A 21,420-nucleotide genomic window follows, 5' to 3' on the forward strand; every position below is an offset into this window, starting at 1 on the left:
AGTTTTGTTTACATAGCTTAGCTTTACTTGGCTTAACTTATGAAGTCTGATTTCTTCATGTATTGTGTATATATTTTGTGGGACAAGTAAACCCAATACTATTCAAAGCCTTAATTTAAAGCCTTAGTTTTTTATATTATATGTACTCCTAACAGTACACAGCAAGTCACAAACCTATATTAAAGCCATCATTAGTCCAGAGACTGTGAGGAGCATCACACATAATGAGCTCATCATCCAGATACAGAGAAACATCCATACCATTCATCATCCCACTGTATAAACCTGACGCCCTGCTATAATGAGCTTCAGACCTTTAATACAACAAACAGCTTTTATTATCATTAAAGATACTGCCTAAAATAACTCTCTTTCTGCTGAGAGAAAAATACGCAATTATGAGTTCAGAGATGAACGTTAATACACTGACATATAACTATCCCAAGCAACGAGTTCCTTTCTTTGGTAGGGGTGGGCGATATGGCCCTTAAATAATATCATGATATTTCATGGTATTTTTGTGATAACGATATTCTAATATGACAAAACATTGAAAAACAATATATATTTAAAGAATACACTATTGAAATAAAATAAAAATTAGCTAACTAATTAGCTAGCTAATTTAACTTAGCTAAGTAGCTAAGTTAAGTAAAGCTAAGCTAAGTAAACAAAACTGTAATAAAAAATACTTTCTTTTAAAGTTAAACAAGCGTTGGATGTTAATCTACACAGATTTCCCTCCTGAAAATTGTATTATTTATTTGGGTAAGTAAAGCACTTCCGTTTATTTACAGTAAGCTTAGATTCCCAAATGTCCCCAGCACTAAGGTTGGAGAATTAGCATTAGCATAGCGGCTAACCGTTAGCGGGTAATGCTAATGCTGCTCCAGCAGTGCTAGCCGGGGTTAGCAGCAGGATAAAGACCGATAATACTCACCTCTGAATGGAGAAAGAGCTAGCATGGTTAGCGGCTTATGCTAATGCTCCAGTCTCTGTGCTGGAGAACTAAACTGAAACTCCTGTATAACTCTGTACTTCAGTGGAGTGTCTTTACTGCTCCTTAATACCTGACTGATAGAATTCATACATAAGGAGCACCGGATTATAAGCAGCTCTGAGGATTTTTGGGAAAATTAACGGATTTTAAGTGCAGCTTATAGTGCAGAAAAATACTGTAAATTTTATTATTGCATATAATAGTTGTCATAATGTTATGCTATAAAAATGTCATGTGATACTTTGATATCTAAATATTTTCTTACACCCATAATCAGGGATTTCCTAAATTAATTTACTGATTAAAATGTTTTTACTGCTGTTTATTAACATTTATTATCTCCCCCCTGAAACACAGCACAGCACACAATTACAGGGCAGTGCTCCATTTCAGTCACAGCTTGTCTTATTCATTGGTCATATCATTTTTATGACATATTTATCACAGCACTTTTACACCACTGTAACTAAACCATTTTCCACGCTTCTGAAACATCCATCACCCTCATCACAGTGAGGAAGACAAAACGAGTCACTGTGATTTCCTGAGTTAAAGTCCCTGGAAACAGAGGCGCAGTATAAATGTGTCTTTATGAACACGGTGTGGCGTAATGCAGAGCGTCACATAAAACATCCGCCCGGTGCTTTAGTCTGTCACTACTGATCACTACACACAACATCACTGCACAACAGAGACGTCACAACAGAGACGTCAACCTGGAGAAGACTTCCTGACAAAACTACAGACCAGAAAAAGATATTTCAACTTTAACTCAACTCAAACACTTTAGTTTAGTTTGATATATCGTCGCTGTCCAATAAAAAACAAGTAGTACATAATTTGAACAGGCTAACTAACTCTTACACTGTACCAAAAAAATCTTGATGATTTTTTTAAATGACCTGAAATAAACTCTTTTTCCAATGACTTCCATTGAAAGTTTAGAAGTTTTTTTTCTTTTGGAGATACTTGTTTTTCACTGGACAGCGACGTGCCCTATTTTAGTGATCTATAGGCGATCCATGAACCGTGCACCGCGCAGCTTGGTTTAGGCCATGTCAGTGTGTCTTTGCTATCGTAACGTCGGGAAAAGTACACCTCGTACTTGCACGCTTGGAAAACCCAAAACAAAAGTCATGTACTAATTCTAATTCTTCATTAATCATGAGTGTATTATTTTTTGGGGGGGCGTAACATGAAATAAACTAAACAGTATGTCGCTTGCTCATCATTCCCTTTAAGAGTCAGGTGCTGATTGGATAAAATCAATTTATGCATATGATCATTTTTATTTTGCTTTGCTGCCTCACTGTTCAGTGCAATAGAGATGGTTATGTTTGTGTTTACAGACTAAAATAAATCACGGTGTGAAATCTAATTCATAATTATTTACCAAAATAATTCAGATTTAAATGAGTTTTATGGGAGTTATTACAGAGATTACACTGGTGACTGTCTCAGTGTTGTGTTTGTTAGCAATGTTAGCCTAGCTGAATCAAGATTTTGCTGTAAAAGCGCAGAAACAGAAACAGCAACAGCTCCAAGGATAAAGAGAAGGCTGAAACATGTCATCTAAAAAGTAACTAGCATTATTTTTAAAGATAAAATCACAAACATGTCAAAAGTGGAGCTCAGCAAAAATAAAACAATCACAGAAACATAAGAGAAGTGTAGGATATGGGCTCTTTAAGGCAAGATCCAAAAATCTCTAGTGTGACCAAATAAGATAAAGAGAGAAAGAGAAAGAGATTGAGAGAGATGAAGGATGTGTTACACTAACCTGCTTCTCCTTCTTTTGTATTTTCATTTTTTCTGGAATTTTGTGTCTGCATCTACAATAAAAAAAGAACACAACTTATTAATACAACACTGATAAAAACAAAAACAAAACTTATAAATATTTCATTATATCAGCAAATACAGCGCACCAGTACTGCTGTTTATGACATCATATCAAAATATCAAGCTCACATCCTGCAGTCCACATTTAATAAGTGATATCATGATTTTGTGATTTAAGCAACATCATTCAGCCCTTGATTACATCATGCTGAGATCAGAGCACAGACTGCTGACTCATCACCACTTATCGATTTATGAATCATAAAGCAGCGCAAGAAGGAGAGATTCTGAAATGTTTTAGAGAAACAAATAAAAAAAACAACAAATAAACACTGAAAAAAAACATAGTTGTTGGTACAGTTTAGTAATTGTTGGTATAATATAGTAGTTGTTGGTTTAGTTCAGTAATTATTGGTACAGTTTAGTAATTGTTTGTACAGTTTAGTAATTGTTTATTTTTGTAAGTTTAGGTACAGTTCAGTAATTGTTGGTATACTTTGGAAGTAATTGTTGGTACATTTCAGAAATTGTTGGTACAATTTAGTAATTGTTGGTATAGTTTAGTAGTTGTTGGTGTAGTTCAGTAATTAAATGGTATAGTTCAGTATTGGTTGGTACAGTTCAGTAATTGTTGGTACAATTTAGTAGTTGTTGGTACAGTTTAGTAATTGATTGTATAGATAAGTAATTGTTGGTATAATTCAGTACTTGTTGGTACAGTTCAGTAGTTGTTGGTACAGTTCAGTATTGGTTGGTATAGTTCAGTAAGTGTTGGTGTAATTGTGGATGGGTCATAAAAACAGGTAAGCTAAAGCATGCTAGGCCTCATTATATTACCACCACTGCTTTACACCAAACCACTCTGAAACTATAAGCGGTGAATAGTCATGTCAGTCAACTGTGGAGCTTCAAAATCATGCTCTCCTTGATTCTTGTGAAAAAGGTAAGAAAATAGTTTTTAATTGTTTATTATTATTATTATTATTGCTACTTTTATTATTAGAAGTATTGCAATTTCCACTTTAGCATCATCCAGGCAAAGAATAACAGTGGGTTCAGGTTGTTTTAAGCACCCAAGAAGAAGATAAACTGAATTTTCATGAACAAAAAATCAATGAAAACAAAAGAATGTAGGTCAGCACATGCACAAACTGATGGGTAGCAAAATTCTGCTTTTTTGGATATATCTGAATTTAGCTTTTAATCCTTAGTTCTGTTATTTCGCCTGTGTTCTCCACATCACAGAAATCATAGAGCACTGTGTATTAAAACATACTCAATAACAAAGATCTAAGATTCTTATCTAGAATTAATAAACAATTTTGTTTATTCATTTTCTGTTAAAAAAATAAAGATGCATCTGTTTCGTCTGATCAATACACAGATTTAGGCTATGATAAACCTATAATGATGTACTCTGGATGGCCCAAGTTATCTTGTTCACCCCATTCACTGTGATCTGACCTTTTACTCCTCTAGTTAGCGAGGTTAGCCAATGCTTGGATGCACTGAGCACTGAGCACGGTGACCTTAGGGGCTTGTATCATTCTATTACAGAGCATTTCTGTTTTATTATATCAGTGTTATATAAGTGTGTATACCCTGCTAAAAAATCCAGCTGAAGTTTTTAGCAGGGTACATTTCTAGCTGTATTAATTAGTACTAATAGACTAGTAGACTGTAGTATTGGTGCTACACTGGGTCTACAAATCAGTTTTGGGTCGCTCTCTGATGATAACTGCCCCCAAACAATCCCAACACACAAACACACTCTCGCACCAGTGACACATTAGCATACGGCTAGGATATGCCATATGTGTGTGTATATATGTGTGTATGAGTGTGCATATTATTTGTGTGTGCATATCTGTGTATATGAGTGGATACATGCAAATATTTGTGTCTATATATGCAGGTATATGCGCATATATGTTTGTACATGAGTGTTTATGTGTGTATATGTGTATATATATATATATATATATATATATATATATATATATATATATATATATATATATATGTATACATGTGGACATGTGTTGTGATATGAGTACATATGTTTAGATATTTGTGCATATCTGTGTATATGTGTGGATATATGTGCAGATATATGTGGATATGTGTGTGTGTGTATATGTGTGAATATATGTGTATGTGGATATTTAGGGGCTACTGATGTACTATAGATGCCCTGAGTTGTCTTGGTCTCCCCATATGTACTGTTATAGTGTCATAAGGCGTTATGTTGAGTTAATCGACCTTTTGATGACAATGTCATGTACTTCTTTTATGTTAGAAAAATGAAGGTGCATCTGTTTCGTCTGATCAATACAGTGTTTGGATGCTGTGGGCTCTGGTGTATTGCATGGTTGTATTGCAGTGCATTTCTGTTTTATTTAAATCACTGTTTTATAGGTATGCATACATTTATATGTAAGCTAATTAGTACTAACTATAGTACTAGTACTACTAATATTAAGTGTACTCACTGCACGTGCTCACTTTTAGACTGTAGACTGTTTTATTGGTGCTACACTGGGGGTCCGAACCCAAACCAGTGTTGGGATGCTCTAGTGCTGACTGTCCAAAACGATACCAACACAAAAACACAAGCACGCTCACGCACACGCATGTGCACGCGCACGCTCACGCACCACATCTCTGCCTTCCATAGCCTGTACTGTGTGGCTATGATGTAGTAAGCTAACCTAGCTGGCCCCGCGTGCTAAGGCTATAACTACCTGAAACCCCGCAAGTGCGGGCTCGTGCACTCCCTCCGCGCTCCAGGAAGAGACCCCGAGCGAGTGCACGTGTAGCAGCTATACGTCTATAACATGCGCGTGCCTGTGCACCAACCTAACGTTACCTGCCTACCTACAGAGCCCCCTCTGCTCACCTGAGCCCCTCGCGCCGGCTGTCCGGACTCAGCACGCGCTCTCCCCCCCGCATTCAGCCACTTTCTCTCCAAGGGCACCACAGAAACGCCATGACAGTGTTTTATAACGCAGGAGGAGGTGAAAATAAAGATGCATAAAAGCGGAGAGGGGGAGGGGAGGATGAAAAGGAGGAGGGAGGAGAGGAAAAGCACAGAAGAAGAAGAAGAAGTGAGATTTCTCGGTCCTAACAGCCCCGCGCTTCATTCAGGGAGGATGCGGGAGAGTTCGGGGGCCGGCCGCGCGCGCTCCCCGCCCCCCGGCGCGCGCCCCGACCGCGCGGATTAACGCAAAAGTTGCGAAAATCTACTTACCTAAAATGGCTCCTGCAGCAGCCAAAACACAAACAGCTATTATTTGGTGAAGTTTAGCGCTGCCCGCTGCAGCAACAGCCTAACCCCGGCCGAGCCCGGGCTCCGCGCGCTCCCATTGGCCGCTCGCCGGCGCAGCTGCCCGCGCGCCCCTTCCCATTGGCGGCCGCGTCCGTCACGCAGCGCGCGCGGCGCTTCTCTATTCTCTAAAGCTTGTGTGAGAGCCGAGCAGCAGCAGCGCGAGCGACCATTGTGCACCTCCGGCGGCCCCTCCGCTCCGCGTGCCCGCCCGCGCGGGACCCGCGTGCTCGCGCCGCACGCCTCGCCTCGCCTTAAAACACAGCGGAGGAGCACCCGCACAGAGAGAGGCGCGCGCGCGCCGGGAGAAGCTGCGTTACCGACCGGGAGAAAGCGCTGCCTACCCCGCTACTCAGCTCACAGCTCCGGGCTCGGGTTTGGGTTCCTTGGCGCTGGCCTCCACCAATCATGGGGCTTTTTACTTCATCATTAGAGAGAGAGAGAAAAAGAGAGAGAGAGAGAAAGGGAGAGAGAGGAAGGAAAAAAAAAAAACTAACATTCCACGTCTTTGCTCATGTTTCATATCCCGGATGTGAGAACCTTTTAAAGGGCAACTCCACCGCTTTCCCAAATTTTGATTAAACTTTTATTTCATCCCAAATATGATTGATTTAGGGCGTTGCTATCGTAACGACGGGAAAAGTATGCATTGCACAGCTCAAAACAGGCAAAAGGCATGTACTTATTCTCTTAATTAATTATGGGTGTGGTTAATTTTAGGCGTAATGTGAAATAAACCAATCAGAGTGTCACTTATTATTCCCTTTAAGAGCCAGGTGCGCTCTGACTTTGGCAGATTGCTGGAGAGGTCTTTGCTCATGAAACTTTAAAGTGCAACTCCACCGCTTTTCCAGATTTTGATTAAACTTTTATTTCATCCCAAAAATGATTGATTTATATGATTGATTTATAGTAACGACGGGAAAAGTATCCATTGCACAGCTCAAAACAGGCAAAAGGCATGTTCTAATTCTCAAAAATAAATAACTAAATCAGCGTGTCACTTTCCATTCCCTTTAAGAGCCAGGTGCGCTCTGACTTTGGCAGATTGCTAGAAAGGAGAGATGAAAAAAAAAGTTTCCTATCCCGGATGTGAGAACCTTTAAAGGGCAGCTCCACCACTTTCCCATTTTTTTATACTTTTATTTACCCCTAAATAACCATGCTTTAGCATTATGTAGACGAGACATCAATTGATTTAGAGCATTGCTATCGACACGAAAAGGAAAAGTATACATTTCACAGCTCAAAACATACAAAAGCATGTACTAATTCTCTTGATTAGTCATGGGTGTTGTTAATTTTGGGCGTAACATAAAATAAACCATTCAGAGTGTCACTTGCTCATCATTCCCTTTAAGAGCCAGGTGCGCTCTGACTTTGTGGGGTTGCTAGAGGGAAGAGAAGAAATATAAAAAAAAATTAACTAACATTCCAGGTCTTTGCTCATGTTTCATATTCCGGATAAATATCTGATAAATTCGGCCTCTTTTTGATCCACTGCTGATGTAGCATTACAGAGTAGCATCAAAGCGCCAACGACTCGGCTCCAATGCATCAGCTAACAGACGCTTGTGATGATCAACATCACCTTGAGAGTGATGTGGGGAGAGAGAGCGCCCTCTACGCACCACGAGAGAGCATGACCAATTGTTCTCTCTCAGACTCTGGCTGCTGATGGCGAGCTGCATTAAGCATGGATAAAAGCAGAGGATGGCTAGATGGGTCGCTTGCTAGATTAGCTAACATGCTAAGTAAATGTATATGCGGTGCTGCAATAGTTAAATTATCTGGGCATCTGTTTCAGAGCTTTAACAAACCCTGAAATCTGCACCCCTCCTTTTTTCTCATCCTGCGCTCCTGCGCTTGTTCTTGGACTTCGGCCCAGAGAGTTTCTGGCACGTGTTTCAGGAGTTATTTTATTTTAGAGAATATTCAAACCTCAAACTGTTCTTCTGGTTATCATCAGAGGGTTGTATTAAATGTGTAAAGACACTTATTTACCTCTGTAGCTTTCTCTCTTTCTCTATTTCACTCTTTCATACAAATACCCATCCCTTCTTTCACCTTCTGGAGCTTCTGGAGATCTGTTCTTCCATTACTAAAGCAGCAGTGTGATTACAGGGCATTACCAGCAGAGAGCAGCATCCAGCTTTAATAGCTGCTGTGTCTGAGTTTACTGTTTATAAATATTGTTATTCGTAAATCAATGCATTTACTATGAATTTAGTCACCCTTTGCTGCAGTTACAGCCTCTCTACCCCTGTTAAAACAATATTAAAACATTGCTGTGAGGATTTGATTGCATTCAGCCCATGAGATCACCAGTGAGGTCAAAAACCTTCAGGAACTAAATAATACAAAATACAGTAATATGTTGTTATTATTATAGTATGTTTTTAATCAGTTTATTTTATATACCCTAAACTGAACACTGCACTGTGGTCAAACAGAGAAATTGTAAGATTGAGTGTAATCTCCCCACAGAGAACTCTGATTGGTCAACTAATCACATAAACAGACCAATCAGAATAAAAATCCCAAAAGAGTGACAAAGGGAGGACGAGTCAGAGAGGGGGAGTGAGTGCAAGAAAGGAGAGGAGAGAAAGAAAAAAAGGAAGCCTACAAAATAGTGAAAGAGGGACAAAAGAAAGAGAGAGCGAAAGAGAAAGAGAGAGAGCTGATATGAAGATAAATAGCAGAAAGAGATATAGACAGAGAGAGAGAGCAGAAATTGAGTTAGAGAGAAAGAAATCGAAAGAGAGAGAGAGACCAAAAATAGAGTTAGAGAGAAAAAGAGAGTTAGAGAAAAAGAGAGAGAAATAAAGAAAGAGACTTAGAGAGAAAGAAAGAAGGATATAGCAAAAAGAGAGAGGCAAAGAGAGAGAGAGAAAGAAAGAGCAGAGAGTAAAGGAATAATATGGCATGAAACGAGGCCAGATTGAGAAACGAGTGGGAGAAAGAGAGACAGAAAGAGAAAGAGTCAGAGAGAAAGGGAGTGAGTTAAAGTGTAAGAATAGATAGACAAAAGAAGAGAGGGAGTGAAAAAAAGAAAGAGCAACAAAAATATGGCATGAAAGAAACAGAGGGAGAAAAGAGTAAGAATAGATAGACAAAGGCAAAAAGGAAGAAAGGGAGTGAATAAAAGAATACAGGCAAAGAGAGAGAAAAGATGATGAAATGAAAAGAGGAAAAGTGAAAGAGAAATAGAGATATTGAAAAGGGAGGGAGAGACATCAAGAGTCTTTTAAAACAATAGAGATTCATGTACAGAACTCTAAATGACAAACAACAAGAGAGAGAGTAAGAATAGATACACAAAGGAAAAAGGGAAAGAGGGACAGAAAGAAAGAAAAGAAAGTGTTATAAGATATATACAGAGTTACAGAGAGAGAGAGAAAGGGAAAGAAGAAAGAGAAAGACAGAGAAAGAGAGAGAGAGAGAAACAGAAGAAAGAACGTGGAGATTAGAATAAATCAACCGAAACAGAGAAAGAAAGAGAGTGTAGGAGAAAAAGAGAGAGATATAGAAAAGGGAGGAGGGGTAAAAAGGGATAGAAAAAAGGAAAGTGGAAAGGAGGAGGAGAGAATGAGAGAGAGAGAGAGAGAGAGAGAATGAGAGAGGGAGAGCTGGGTGTGAGTGGTCTTTAGAGTCGTTCTCTCTTTGTCCTCTAAAAGCTGGTTCTTAGAATCGGGCGTCGCTGTTGCCTCTCGGAGCCTCACACACACTATCAGCACCGAACAGACACACACACACACACACACACACACACACACACACACACACACACATTGCTGCAGAGATGAGCATGGCCATGTTTTCACTTGGCTGTCAGATGTAGCCCCGTTCTGGAGCAGCTCTGAGTCCGGTAAGACCATCTAACTCTATTCTGATTAATGTGAGCCTGGAGTTCTGTACAGAGTGTATACCTGTAATTAACTCTATATAACATTACAATAAACTCTAAACTCAGTGGTCAATGAGCATATTTACCTTTAAAAACCTATATAACATTAGAATACTAAACCCTAATAAACATTAATAAAGTCAGTGATCCGTGAGAGTATCTACCTGTAATTAACTCTATACAACATTAGAATACTAAACCCAAATAAACATAAAGATTTACTGTAATACTAATGTAGTGCAAAAAGTGAAAAAAAATTCTTTAGATTGTTCACATGCACAGACAAGTTTTCAGATGCATACATGCATTCACACGTGCTGCTTTATTTTTCACCAAAATATAGAAAAATATTTATTTAGAGCTTCATTCCTGATTGAAGTGTTAAAAACTAAGCGTTGAGGTGTTTGTGGTCAGGTGACACATGTATTGTCCGATTAGCTGATGTTGTGTGATTTTGAATGTTTTAATATGGAAAGTCAGAAATTACATAACTCTCCTTCCCAAAGATACAAAAACTGCAAAATAAGATTATGAATAATAAAAGAATGAGAGGCACTAAGTGTACAATACAACAAGGTCAATATAAGAGTGAGAGTTTAGCAGTTAGTTATGATGGGGGATTAAAGAGAGAATGACAGTTCCAGTATAAAGAGAATCCATATAAAACATCAGTGCAAATATAGATGTATAGAAGCTTAAGGCTGGGAAAGTGAATAGTGAATGAGTGTATATACAGTAGTTCTTTAAATGTCACCATCATAGGGAGAATGATAGTGAAAGTATATAAGCAGATTGTTGTGTGTGTGTTGTGTTTATAAAGTGCTGTTTTTGAGCTGTAAAATGTGTGTAAAGCAGAAATTGTGATTAGAGTGTTGAAAAGATGCTTGAGAAGAGGTTATGGTCTTTCATTTTTAGTGTGTTTGCAACTGGAAACAACTGCTTGTTGTGTGTGTGTGTGTGTGTATTTGTGTGTGTGTTTGTGTATGTGTGTGTATGTAGTCAGCATTTAAAACGTCATCCTCATGTCCAGCCTGTCAGAGTTTCCCATGCCCCCTGTGTCTCGACTCGGCCAAACGAAACAAACTGAGGATTTTTGGCTTCGTTTTCCTCCGTGGCAGAAAGTCAGGCCAGAGTACCATGGGATTCTGTAAGCAGCGTTTAGGATTGGCAAAACTCGAGTTTGAACCTGGATTCTGTATCCTGGATCTGGGATTATTGTTTATTTTGCTCCTTTCTGCTGGAACTCACACCTGGAAAATGGTGAGGTGGGATATTTCTGGAGATGGAGGAGGACAGTGCAGGATCAGCTGCTGAAACTGTACTGTGTGAATGACAGGAGTGAAGAGTACAGAACAACTAGCGTGAGGAAGTCCTGTTAAAAAGATAAATATCGGTAATAGGTCCTTTAAAAATATTTTTTTTTTACCTTGTTTTAAAAGTAAAATAGGTCTATGTTCTATACAAAACATCTTCAAGAAGTTCTTAACACAAAAAAAGAAAACTTACCAGCTCTACTCTTATCAGGTTCAATCCCTTTCAGAATGAGCCGTTGAAGGGCTCTGACACTTTTATGCAAATAAGCTGTTGCTACCCATGCGTTAGTGTTAGCTTGTGCTAAATGGCAAAACTAAAACAAGCTAGTTTATGCTTAACTGTGATAGAAGCACAAAACTCATTATTTAAAAGTTCTTACATCTTCTTTCATCTGCTGACTTGCCACAAACAGTAGGTACAAGATGCCTCCCTCAGACGAAGTCTGCTGGCTAATCCTACTATGTACTGCCTTAAGGATCTCAACCAGCAGACTGAAATTATGTTTTTTTAACTGATCTAATGTGTAGGGCTCTGGAAGAGGTTGGCGGGTGAGTTTCTGCTGTGCATATAACAATAAAGTGCTGTTTGCACATTTTGCTGTAACTTTTATGACTTTGGCCCCCTGTAATAAATCAGCTCTACAGTTATCTGAGCCCCCAATGAGGAGAACATCTAAAAGGGGGACTCATGCTCTCTGGGTGACTCAGTAGGTTGGAATTTGAGTTTAACCCTTAGAACTTACCGTAATGAAAACAAGAACGTACAGTAATTTAACATGAATTATTTCTGACACCAGAGTTTCACTGAAACCTGTGGAAAAATGTGCAGAAACTAAACTCTTAGCTGTGCATCTGCGTCGCTATGTATTTCACGAGATTTCACTATTATAATTATATATAATATATAATTATATAAATATATATATGTATATATATATATATATATATATATATATATATATATATATATATATATATATATATATTAAATATTTTTGTAAACTTCATGTTTGAGGGTACCTGTTGTTCTTTATCGTTCGCCATCTTGTGTCATTTCTTGACTTTCAAAAAAATAAAAATAAAAAACATCAATAATTTATAGATCTAAATTCAGTGTCAGTGGCAGATGCTGTTTGCCATCAGCAGCCAGAGTCTGAGAGAGCCAATTGATGCTGAATCAGCACAGCTGTCTGTTAGCTGATGTATCAGTGCTGAGTCACTGTGCTTTCCTAATTCTCTCTCTCTCTCTCTCTCTGTTTTTCTCATACTCTCTCTTTTATTCTCTCTCTTTCTTTCATTCTCTTTCTTTCTTCTGCCCTCTCTCTCTTCCACTCATTCTCTTTTCTCTTTCCCTTTCGTTCTCATTCTCTCTCTTTCTCTTTCATTCTCTTTCTCGCCCCTCTCTCTCTCTTTTACTCTTTCCTTTTATCATGCGCTCTCGCTCTCTTTCTCTCATTCTCCCTCTTTCTCTTTCATTCTCTTTCTCTCCCTCTCGCTCTTTCATTCTCTCGCTTTCTCTCATTCTCTCTTTCTTTCATTCTCTTTCTTTCTCATTCGCTCTCTCTCTTCCATTCTCTTTCTCCCTCCCCCTCTTTCACTTTCACTCATTCTCTTTTCTTTCTCTCTCTCTCTCTCTCTCTCTCTCTTTATGTCTCTCAGTGTGAAACTGAAACTGAATTCTACACTATGGTTCTGTAGAGAAACGTGAAGTTTGAAAAAGTGAAGCTTTTATAAAAACCAGTGACTCTGTTTCTCAGTCTGAGAACTTTTACCCTCTTTCCCTCTATCTCTCCATCTTTATATCTCTCTGTTTTTCCCTTCTTTCCCAACTGAATGAGGAAAAAAAAACACAATGCAAACACTGACGTCCTCAAGAGGACAAGCATGAAGGAAAATGAGCCGATAACTGATTTAAAAAAAGTCATGGTCTTGTCTTCTTGCATCAAGATGCTTGAGAAAGATCTGGACTCTGTGGAGGTTCTGCTTACAGTGAGAGAATACTAAATACTGCCAAATACAATTTATTACAGCAAAAAAACGTTTAAATATCAAACTCTCACAGTATTTCACAGTTATTATTAAAAACATGCAGTTTATATGGAATACTGTTGTCTGAAAAAAGTGGAAAAAGATGACCTAACTGTAAATAAAATTACTTTAATTAACAAATAATGGCAAAAATATAGTGTTCAAATAAGCATTACAGTTCACATACCAACCTCTAAACTCCGGGATGGCTTTACAGTAGATGCTGGAACATTGCTGTGAGGAGGGTTTGATTGCATTGCGCCACAATTAGAGCATCAGTAATGTCGGGTTCTGAAGATTAGGAAGTTTACAAAATCCTGTTCCCTGTCTAAATAACATTAATAATACAGTATAATCTGTGTTGACAAAAATTACAAATTGTAGTTGAGCCCTAGTTGAAGCCAAGCCATCAATTTTGCACATGATTTATATATGTGTTATATATTAGTTATTAACTCTCTGCTCAGTTTCCTCTGCTGAGAAGAGTTTGTTGAACACGTCCAGGTAGCTGCACCGTTACAATAGCAATCCACCAAAGACAGAGCTCACCTGATCTACTCTTAAAGAGAATGATGAGCAAGAGACACTCTGATTGGTTTATATTTAACGTTTCACGCAAAATAAACCACACCCATGATTAATAAAGATCAATCAGTGATAAATCTGTGTATTACCCGGGAAACAGACACGAACACACTCTCACATGTCAAGTGAGCTCTAAGGCAGTATAAATAAATTTACAGCTTATTTGTTTTTCATTTAAAGCCACAGTTACTGAAACCCAACTGAAAGTTAGGACTGAATATACAAAACACCTAATGAAACTGGTTTGTAACTCACTAAGAGCTGCAATAACTCATTGGGTCCTATTTTACTGATCTATAGGCAAGCCATCAACAGTGCAGTTTGATTTAGGGGGTTTCAGTGTGCCTTTGCTATCATAACGACAGGAAAAGTACACCTTGCGCCTGAGTTGCCAAGATAGCAATGAACGTCTGACTGTTGGTGTCTGTCTAGGTTGTATTTAGTCAGTGAAGCTCCTGTGTTTTTTGTTACCAAGATAGCACATAATAGATCCCCTGCCACCTCCCAGACCACAATCATCTGAGTTTTGATTTCACCTGTTTACCTCCTTATATAAACCTTTCACTCACTCACTGCCAGGTATTAGATCTGGTTCTGTCCGTCTATGCATGTCTTATATCTTAACATGTATTGTTTATTCTGTGTTTGACCCATTTTTAGGTATTTCAACTACAATTTTGCTTGTCCTTATATACTGTCTAATTAGTTATCAACCTGGACGGTCTCGCCATTCTTAGTATGTTCTCTGCTCTTTGTGTTTGTTTGTTTTTCTTGTTTTCCTGTTTTTTTTTTTACTACGATTTTTGATTACCTTTACCTAATAAAGCCCTTTATTAGATAAACACCAGTGATAAAATAACAAATAATAAATTAAAATTACAATAATATTATTTATGTCTAGGACAATTTATTGTTCAAACAAAATAGTTATTGTCACAAACCTACATCTCGCGTTATACTATAATTTAATTTATAATATACTTTACAGAAGTACACACCTGTAGAGGCATGATTAATCATGATTATTATAATTATTATCACCTTTAAAAGCTCAATTTGATTTAAGAAGGTATTTTACAGGGTGGAATTTAGTCTTGTCATCTAACCATAAAATAAATAAAAAGCACAAATCTGATATAATCTGATATAACAGCAGCAAGTGATGCCTGGAGGTAGATTTTCACATTCCAACTCAATTAGAGTCTCAGACATCACACACACACTTACATCCTGTTTACGTATGTGCTCTGTGTGTGTGTGTGTGTGAGTGTGAGGGAAAACTTTATCTACCTCCTACACACTCAGTTAAACCCTCACACTGAGCTGGTGTTGTGTTACAGATAGCACCGGGAGAAACGCACCAATTAGCCCTGAATGTGTTTGGCAGTTTCAGCTCATGCTCACAAACACTCTATAAACACTTAATAATGCAGCCTTTAAAGCAGAATTATTAACAGGAGGGCATTTCCGCGCTCGCTGGGAGTCAGGGCTGTAAATATCAGGACACTGTGGTTGCTGTGGTTGCTGTGGTGGCGTCTTCTTCTCCTCCTGATGCTGTTTTTTGATGTGAATGATAAATTTGATGGTTTTATTTTTCTCATCAGTAAGTGAATGATGTCTAAGTTTATTGTCATGCACTACAGTTGGTGTTTTAGTGCTTGTTTTAGCTGTTTCTTGTCTTTTTGAGATAACTGGCCCTGTCAGTTTGTAGGACTAGGCATCAAATTGTAGATGATAGTAAAAGAAATAAAGTTTAAAGGGTTAAATTCATAAGTTTTGGGCCCAATCCCACAATCCCGATTCTTGTTAGGCTAGAGGGGTAGGTTAGGGGAAGGGATAGGGCTTGTTAGTCCTTCATACTGAGATTTTTCGGAAGCACACTTCAAACCGAGGGTCATATTTATGCAGAAATATAGAAAATTCTAATGGTTTCACTCTGTTGATGATTAATTAAGAGAATTAGCACATAACTTAGGACTTTTGCCTGTTTCAAGCCAAGCAAGGTGTACTTTTCCCGTCATTACGATAGCAAAGACACACTGACATTCACTAAATCAAGCTGCATGATGCACGGATGACGAATTTTCTATAGATCACTAAAATAGGACTAAAATAGGGCTGTATTCATGCATATTTTGATTCTGTCATAACTCATCAACAAATCAGGGAAGTGATGTAAAGAAGTGAGTAAATTCATTTTTTCATGATTAAGGGTTTTTAATGATGCTTATTCTGTTTATAAAGCAGGCGCTGGCTGTGTGTGTGAAGTGTGTGAAGTGTGTGAAGTGTGTAAAGTGTGTGAAGTGTGTATCTGGTGTATCTGGTGTGTGTAATATTCCAGCTGAGTGAAATATCCCTGGTATCGCATGACCGTCTGCTGTTCTGCTGTTCTGTCGTCTGTCTCTTTCCCGGCTCCTGACGCCGGTTTTGACACTGTTTAGAACTGCGGCCAGGAGGCGGATTATCTGACAGCGTTCCTTCTATAGTCTCGAGTCGGTCAAACACATGCAGACAGAGTTTACATCCAGAGATTTGGGGGGGAAACGGTCACAGGCCTGGAATTCCAAAATACGGTCACGCTTTTCCTGCAGCATATGGTCCCCTGTAGTCCTGTCAGAGAGACAGAGTCGGCCTTTCTTAGTTTATGGGATCCAGAGGTTGTGCAGAGATGTGAGTTGGGGGTGGGTGTGTAAGTGTGTGAGTGTGTGTGTGTGTGTTGGGGGGGTTATATAGTGCATGTGTGTGTCTGTGTAAATTGGCATTCCAATGACGGGATCAGGGAGGTCAGGAGAGCGGAGGGTCATATATTATCATTTACACTCATATACTGTACTGTACGATCATAAAGCATTGCCTAGTTTTATAAGGTGTGGATAAAATGAAGAGAGCACTCCAGTTTCTGAATCAGTTTCTCTGATTTTGCTATTTATAGGTTTATGTTTTGAGTAAAATGAACATTATTGTTTTATTTTATAAACTACAGACAACATTTCTCCCAAATTACAAATAAAAATATTCTCATTTAGAGCATTTATTTACAGAAAATGAGAAATAACTGAAATAAAAAAAGGATGCAGAACTTTCAGACCTCAAATAATACAAAGACAACAAGTACATATTCAGAAATCAATATTTGGTGGAATAACCCTGGTTTTTAATCACTGCTTGACATGTTCTCCTCCACCAGTCTTACACACTGCTTTTGGATAACTTTATGCTGCTTTACTCCTGGTGTAAAAATTCAAGCAGTTCAGTTTGGTGGTTTGATGGTTTGTGATCATCCATCTTCCTCTTGATTATATTCCAGAGGTTTTTAATTTGGTAAAATCAAATAAACTCATCATTTTTAAGTGCTTTCTGGGATTGTACTTAAATACAGACAATTCCACTTCAATTCCAAACATCATAGCAACCACCATGGATACCATAGCGACACATTAGCAACCTCTTAACAGCACTATAACAACCACTACGGATACTATTCAACCCCTTAGAAACCAACTAAAACCACTTACCAACACCATAGCAACCATCACGGACGGATACCATAGCGACACCTTAGCAACCAACTAGCAAAATCATCAGATCTGAGATACAGTTTCCACATGGTTTTGTTTTATAATTAACCAAGAGTGGACAAAGTAACAGGGAGTCAGAGATGGTATTAATCTGAAAAGTGTGGCATGAATTTTGAAGGAAGAAATGAAAAGTAACTGATAGAAGAAAAGAGAGAAAGAGAGAAAACCAGAGAGAGAGAGAGAAAAGTGGTGGAAAAAGAGGGTGTGTTTGTGTAACATCAACTCGGTGACTTCAGTGGTGGTACACCCTGCTGAGATACCCACACATCCAATACTCTCCCACCCCTGATGAACCCGAACCCTCCGTCTCCTCCGCGCTTTATTCATTTACTCAAGCAAAACAAAGCCGAGCGGCGCAGGAAGTGCGGAAGAAAGGAGGGATTTGCACATCAAACATGGAGCCAAGCGAACAATCGCCCGAGCCAAGGTGCACGAAGGAAGGGTGGACCAGGGCCAGGAGATAGAAGAGAGGATACCCCTCTCTAAAAACAAACATCCCAATCATCAGAAACAGAACACATCCGCCAATACTCCTCATAATTAAACACTTCATGCAACCATATACTGTAGCTTTAAAACCATGGGATTTAGCTTCTGATTCAGACCAGAAGCTACTGAAGACAGAAACACAGCAACCCCTTGCTGCAACCGTTATTGGTCATTGGCGATGTAAAAAAATCGTAAAAAACATTTCCAAAAGTTTTCACTCATCTGCCTTTCCTATTCTTAATCAATCTGGTTTAATTTGATGTTGACTCCCCCTTTTTACAGCTATAACAGCTTCAGTTCTTTTAGAAAAGGCTTTTCACAAGGTTTAGGAGTGTGTTTATGGAAATATGCAACCAAGGTCAGATATTGTGTCACAATTGACCCTGGTGTTGCACCTCCAAGACACAGGAGATCCCACTCTCCCGAGTTTTGATTATACTCACCTGCTCTTACTTGCTCATTGTCTGCATTAGTTAAGGATGCTGCACCTGAACAAGCGTTTTTTTTTTTTCACTTTCTCTGTTTGTTCTGGCTTTCTGACCATTTTCTCTATTTTTTGACCACAATTTTTTGGATTTGCCCTGTTTTTTTGTGAAATAAACCTGCAATTGGATCCTCTAACTTGTCTTGTGTGACACACTGATGTTGGATGAGTAACCCTGTCTTTCATTCTCCGCTCTAATTCATCCCAAAGGTGTTTTATCAGGTCAAAGCAGTCAAGTACTTCCACATCAAACTCGCTGATGCATGTCTTTATGCTCTTCTGAAAACCAACCCCACACCATTATCATTATCCCCCCTCTACCAAACTTTACAACTGGCACAATGCAGTCAGACTAGTATCGGTTTCCTGGTGACCTCCTATTTGTTTTTAATTGGATAGTGACGACATATATATATATATATATATATATACTATGGTGGTTTCTTTCCAGGTTAGAATGGGATAGTGAGGTCCCCTAGATATGCCGCATACCTATGGAGTGTTTCTGTTATTTTGTCCCTTTACGTGGTTTATAGAATTCTCACGCTACACAAACATCCCTTCACGACTAATAAGGATCCGAGTGAGACTGTGGCTTTGTAAAGTTCTGGGATTAAAGCAGAATTAAAACAGAAGAACAAAAAGAAGAACAAAACAGAGAATAAACCACAACTGTAGCGTGAAAAAGTGAAACCACGCTTAACTGAACGTTTCGGGGGCATTTCCTCCAGGCGCTGAAGCCCCTCTGGTATTTGTAAGTGGTCGTTGGTTCACCGCAGAGATGAAGAGCTCTTATTTAGGAGGGAGCTCTGCTCCTGGTTTGTTTATGGAGTTTCAGATGGTACACATTGTTGGTTGATGGTAATTTCTGGGTGTGTGAGGAGAAGAATGTCTGAGGAGTTTCTGTAAGAATGTGTTGGTTTTTTAAATTGCGTTTGAATGTTATTTGGGAAAAAGCTGGTTTATTTTGAAAAGGGTGGCACGGCTGGCGTCCACATGGTCTTTACAACAATTCCATGTTCTGAGGGCATCTTTAAACCTTCAATATTTACTCAGTCACTGCAAATAACACTTCTATTAATGCTAATTTAATTTCAGACCAGTATCAAGCTGTACCTCTTGCTTAGATGATCGATCAGTTTTGAACCATCAGTTTTTAACCATCATAAACGTATGATGAAACTGGCACTCATCAGGACCACACCAGGAAAGGAAAACCAAGAGTTACCAAAAGCACAAGACGGCAAAATATGCGATAAACAGTGCCTATCAGCACGAGTGGCCACGAAGTTCCTGCAGAAACTGGGACTGTGATTGCAGTGCTGGTTCATGGCTGGCTGCTATGGAGTTGCTATGGTATCTCTGCTTGTTGCTAGGTGGTTGCGCAACATGTAAACACGTCGCAGCTATTCGCGATAGTGTGCTCTGGATGTGTGGGGTGTCCAAACTTTTAAACAGTAGCTGGTTTATCCATTAGCTCCTCCATACACACACAGTTGGAACATTGGGCCCCCATTCATTCCTATAAGGGCAAATTTGTACAACAGTTGCACAATAACCTTAAATCGTGTAGCATATTTTTGGAAAGAACGCAGAAAAGTTCTGTAGGTCTTCTGAATTTGGCCTGAATTTATGTACACAAAGCTTACGCACAGCAAAATTCCTACCTGTTACCTGTTACATGTTGGCAGGTCTCTTCCATTAATAATACCCTTTAATTATGAGGAGATTTTAAAACTGAGTGGAATTCTTCTTTAAAAATCACCTCAAGCTCAGTTAATCTGAAGATCATCACGGAAGAAACTGAGGATCAGGAACACGTGGCAGGAGAACGTCTGCTTTCATTCAGCACACGCATGTGTGTGTGTGTGTGTGTGTTTGTGTGTGTGTGTGTACTATGGGACATTAGCCCTTTCTGCCCTCTGATAATATAAACAGTATTGAGCATGATGTGTGTGTGTGAGACAGAGAGAGAGAGAGAGAGAGAGAGAGAGAGACACACATACACACACACACACACACACACATACACACACACCAAACACACACACACGCACACACAGAAAAACCACATAAATCACCTTTAGGTCGGCAGTAATTGTTAAATGCTCCCCTTCACCCCCCATCATGATGGGCCCCTATGGAGTCATGGAGTCATGCACCAGCACCCACTTATTCACACACACACACACACACACACACACGCACACACACACACTCGTTAGTATGAGGCGCTCTCATAAAGAAGAAAAAACACATATGGAATCCACCAGTAGCAGAGAGAGGACAGATGTGGTGGGGTTGGATTGTACACTGTAAAAAATGTCCGTGAAAATTACAGTGAAAAACTTTTATTTTACTGTGAAATGGCAACAGAAATAAACCGTAAAGCAAGAAGAAGCTTATTGTTGTAGAATAAACATTGAATTACCATAGATTAAAAAACTGTGAAAAATGTTAATTTTAATTGTTTTAACATGTGAAATATATGGTGAAAAGCTGAAATGGTGACAGCATTGGACAGTCATATTAAAAATAGCACATTACTGTATTATTCACGGTGTACAAACCTTAAATAAAAAACATGCCGTCAATTATATTTTTTACCATTTTAAGATGTGAAATATACACTGTAAAAAAAAAATCTTGTCAAATTTACGGTGAAAAACTGGCAGCTGTGGTTGCCATTTTTTCACCGTAAAAAATACAGTGATCTTGTAAATGGCTTCACGGTAAGGTATATTATCACTTGTAAAAACAACAGTTTGAAAATGCTGCCAGTATGTCACAGTAAAATAAACAGTTGCAAATGTATAAGATATTACAGTTTAATTCTTGTCAACAGTAAATTTCATATTGATAAACCGTT

At 38.7% G+C, this 21,420-nt stretch overlaps 2 protein-coding genes across 6 annotated transcripts in view; one reads left to right on the forward strand and one right to left on the reverse strand.

Moving 5' to 3' along the window:
- Positions 1 to 6,650, reverse strand: part of chd6 (chromodomain helicase DNA binding protein 6) — a 41,703-nt gene extending 35,053 nt beyond the window's left edge. For 2 of the 4 annotated variants that reach the window (XM_049479910.1, XM_049479909.1), the window contains exons 1-2: positions 5,742 to 5,971; positions 2,781 to 2,832 (exon numbers count right to left, since the gene is read on the reverse strand). In XM_049479910.1, the coding sequence (XP_049335867.1) occupies positions 2,781 to 2,832; positions 5,742 to 5,794 (105 nt within the window). In that variant the 5' untranslated portion in view covers positions 5,795 to 5,971. Of the gene's footprint in view, positions 1 to 2,780; positions 2,833 to 5,741; positions 5,972 to 6,092 lie in introns of those variants that run through there. The other 2 variants (XM_049479912.1, XM_049479911.1) reach the window with 2 other exon arrangements.
- A 3,159-nt stretch (positions 6,651 to 9,809) lies between these two features.
- ripor3 (RIPOR family member 3) overlaps positions 9,810 to 21,420 on the forward strand; it is a 42,609-nt gene continuing 30,998 nt past the window's right edge. The window contains exon 1 of one of the 2 annotated variants that reach the window (XM_022675300.2): positions 9,810 to 10,035. The gene's annotated coding sequence lies outside the window, so the exon portion shown is untranslated. The remainder of the gene's footprint in view (positions 10,036 to 21,420) is intronic. The other variant, XM_022675298.2, reaches the window with a different exon arrangement.

This window comes from Astyanax mexicanus, chromosome 5, assembly GCF_023375975.1.
Source record: "Astyanax mexicanus isolate ESR-SI-001 chromosome 5, AstMex3_surface, whole genome shotgun sequence".
In the NCBI taxonomy this organism is placed as follows: Eukaryota; Metazoa; Chordata; class Actinopteri; order Characiformes; family Acestrorhamphidae; genus Astyanax; species Astyanax mexicanus.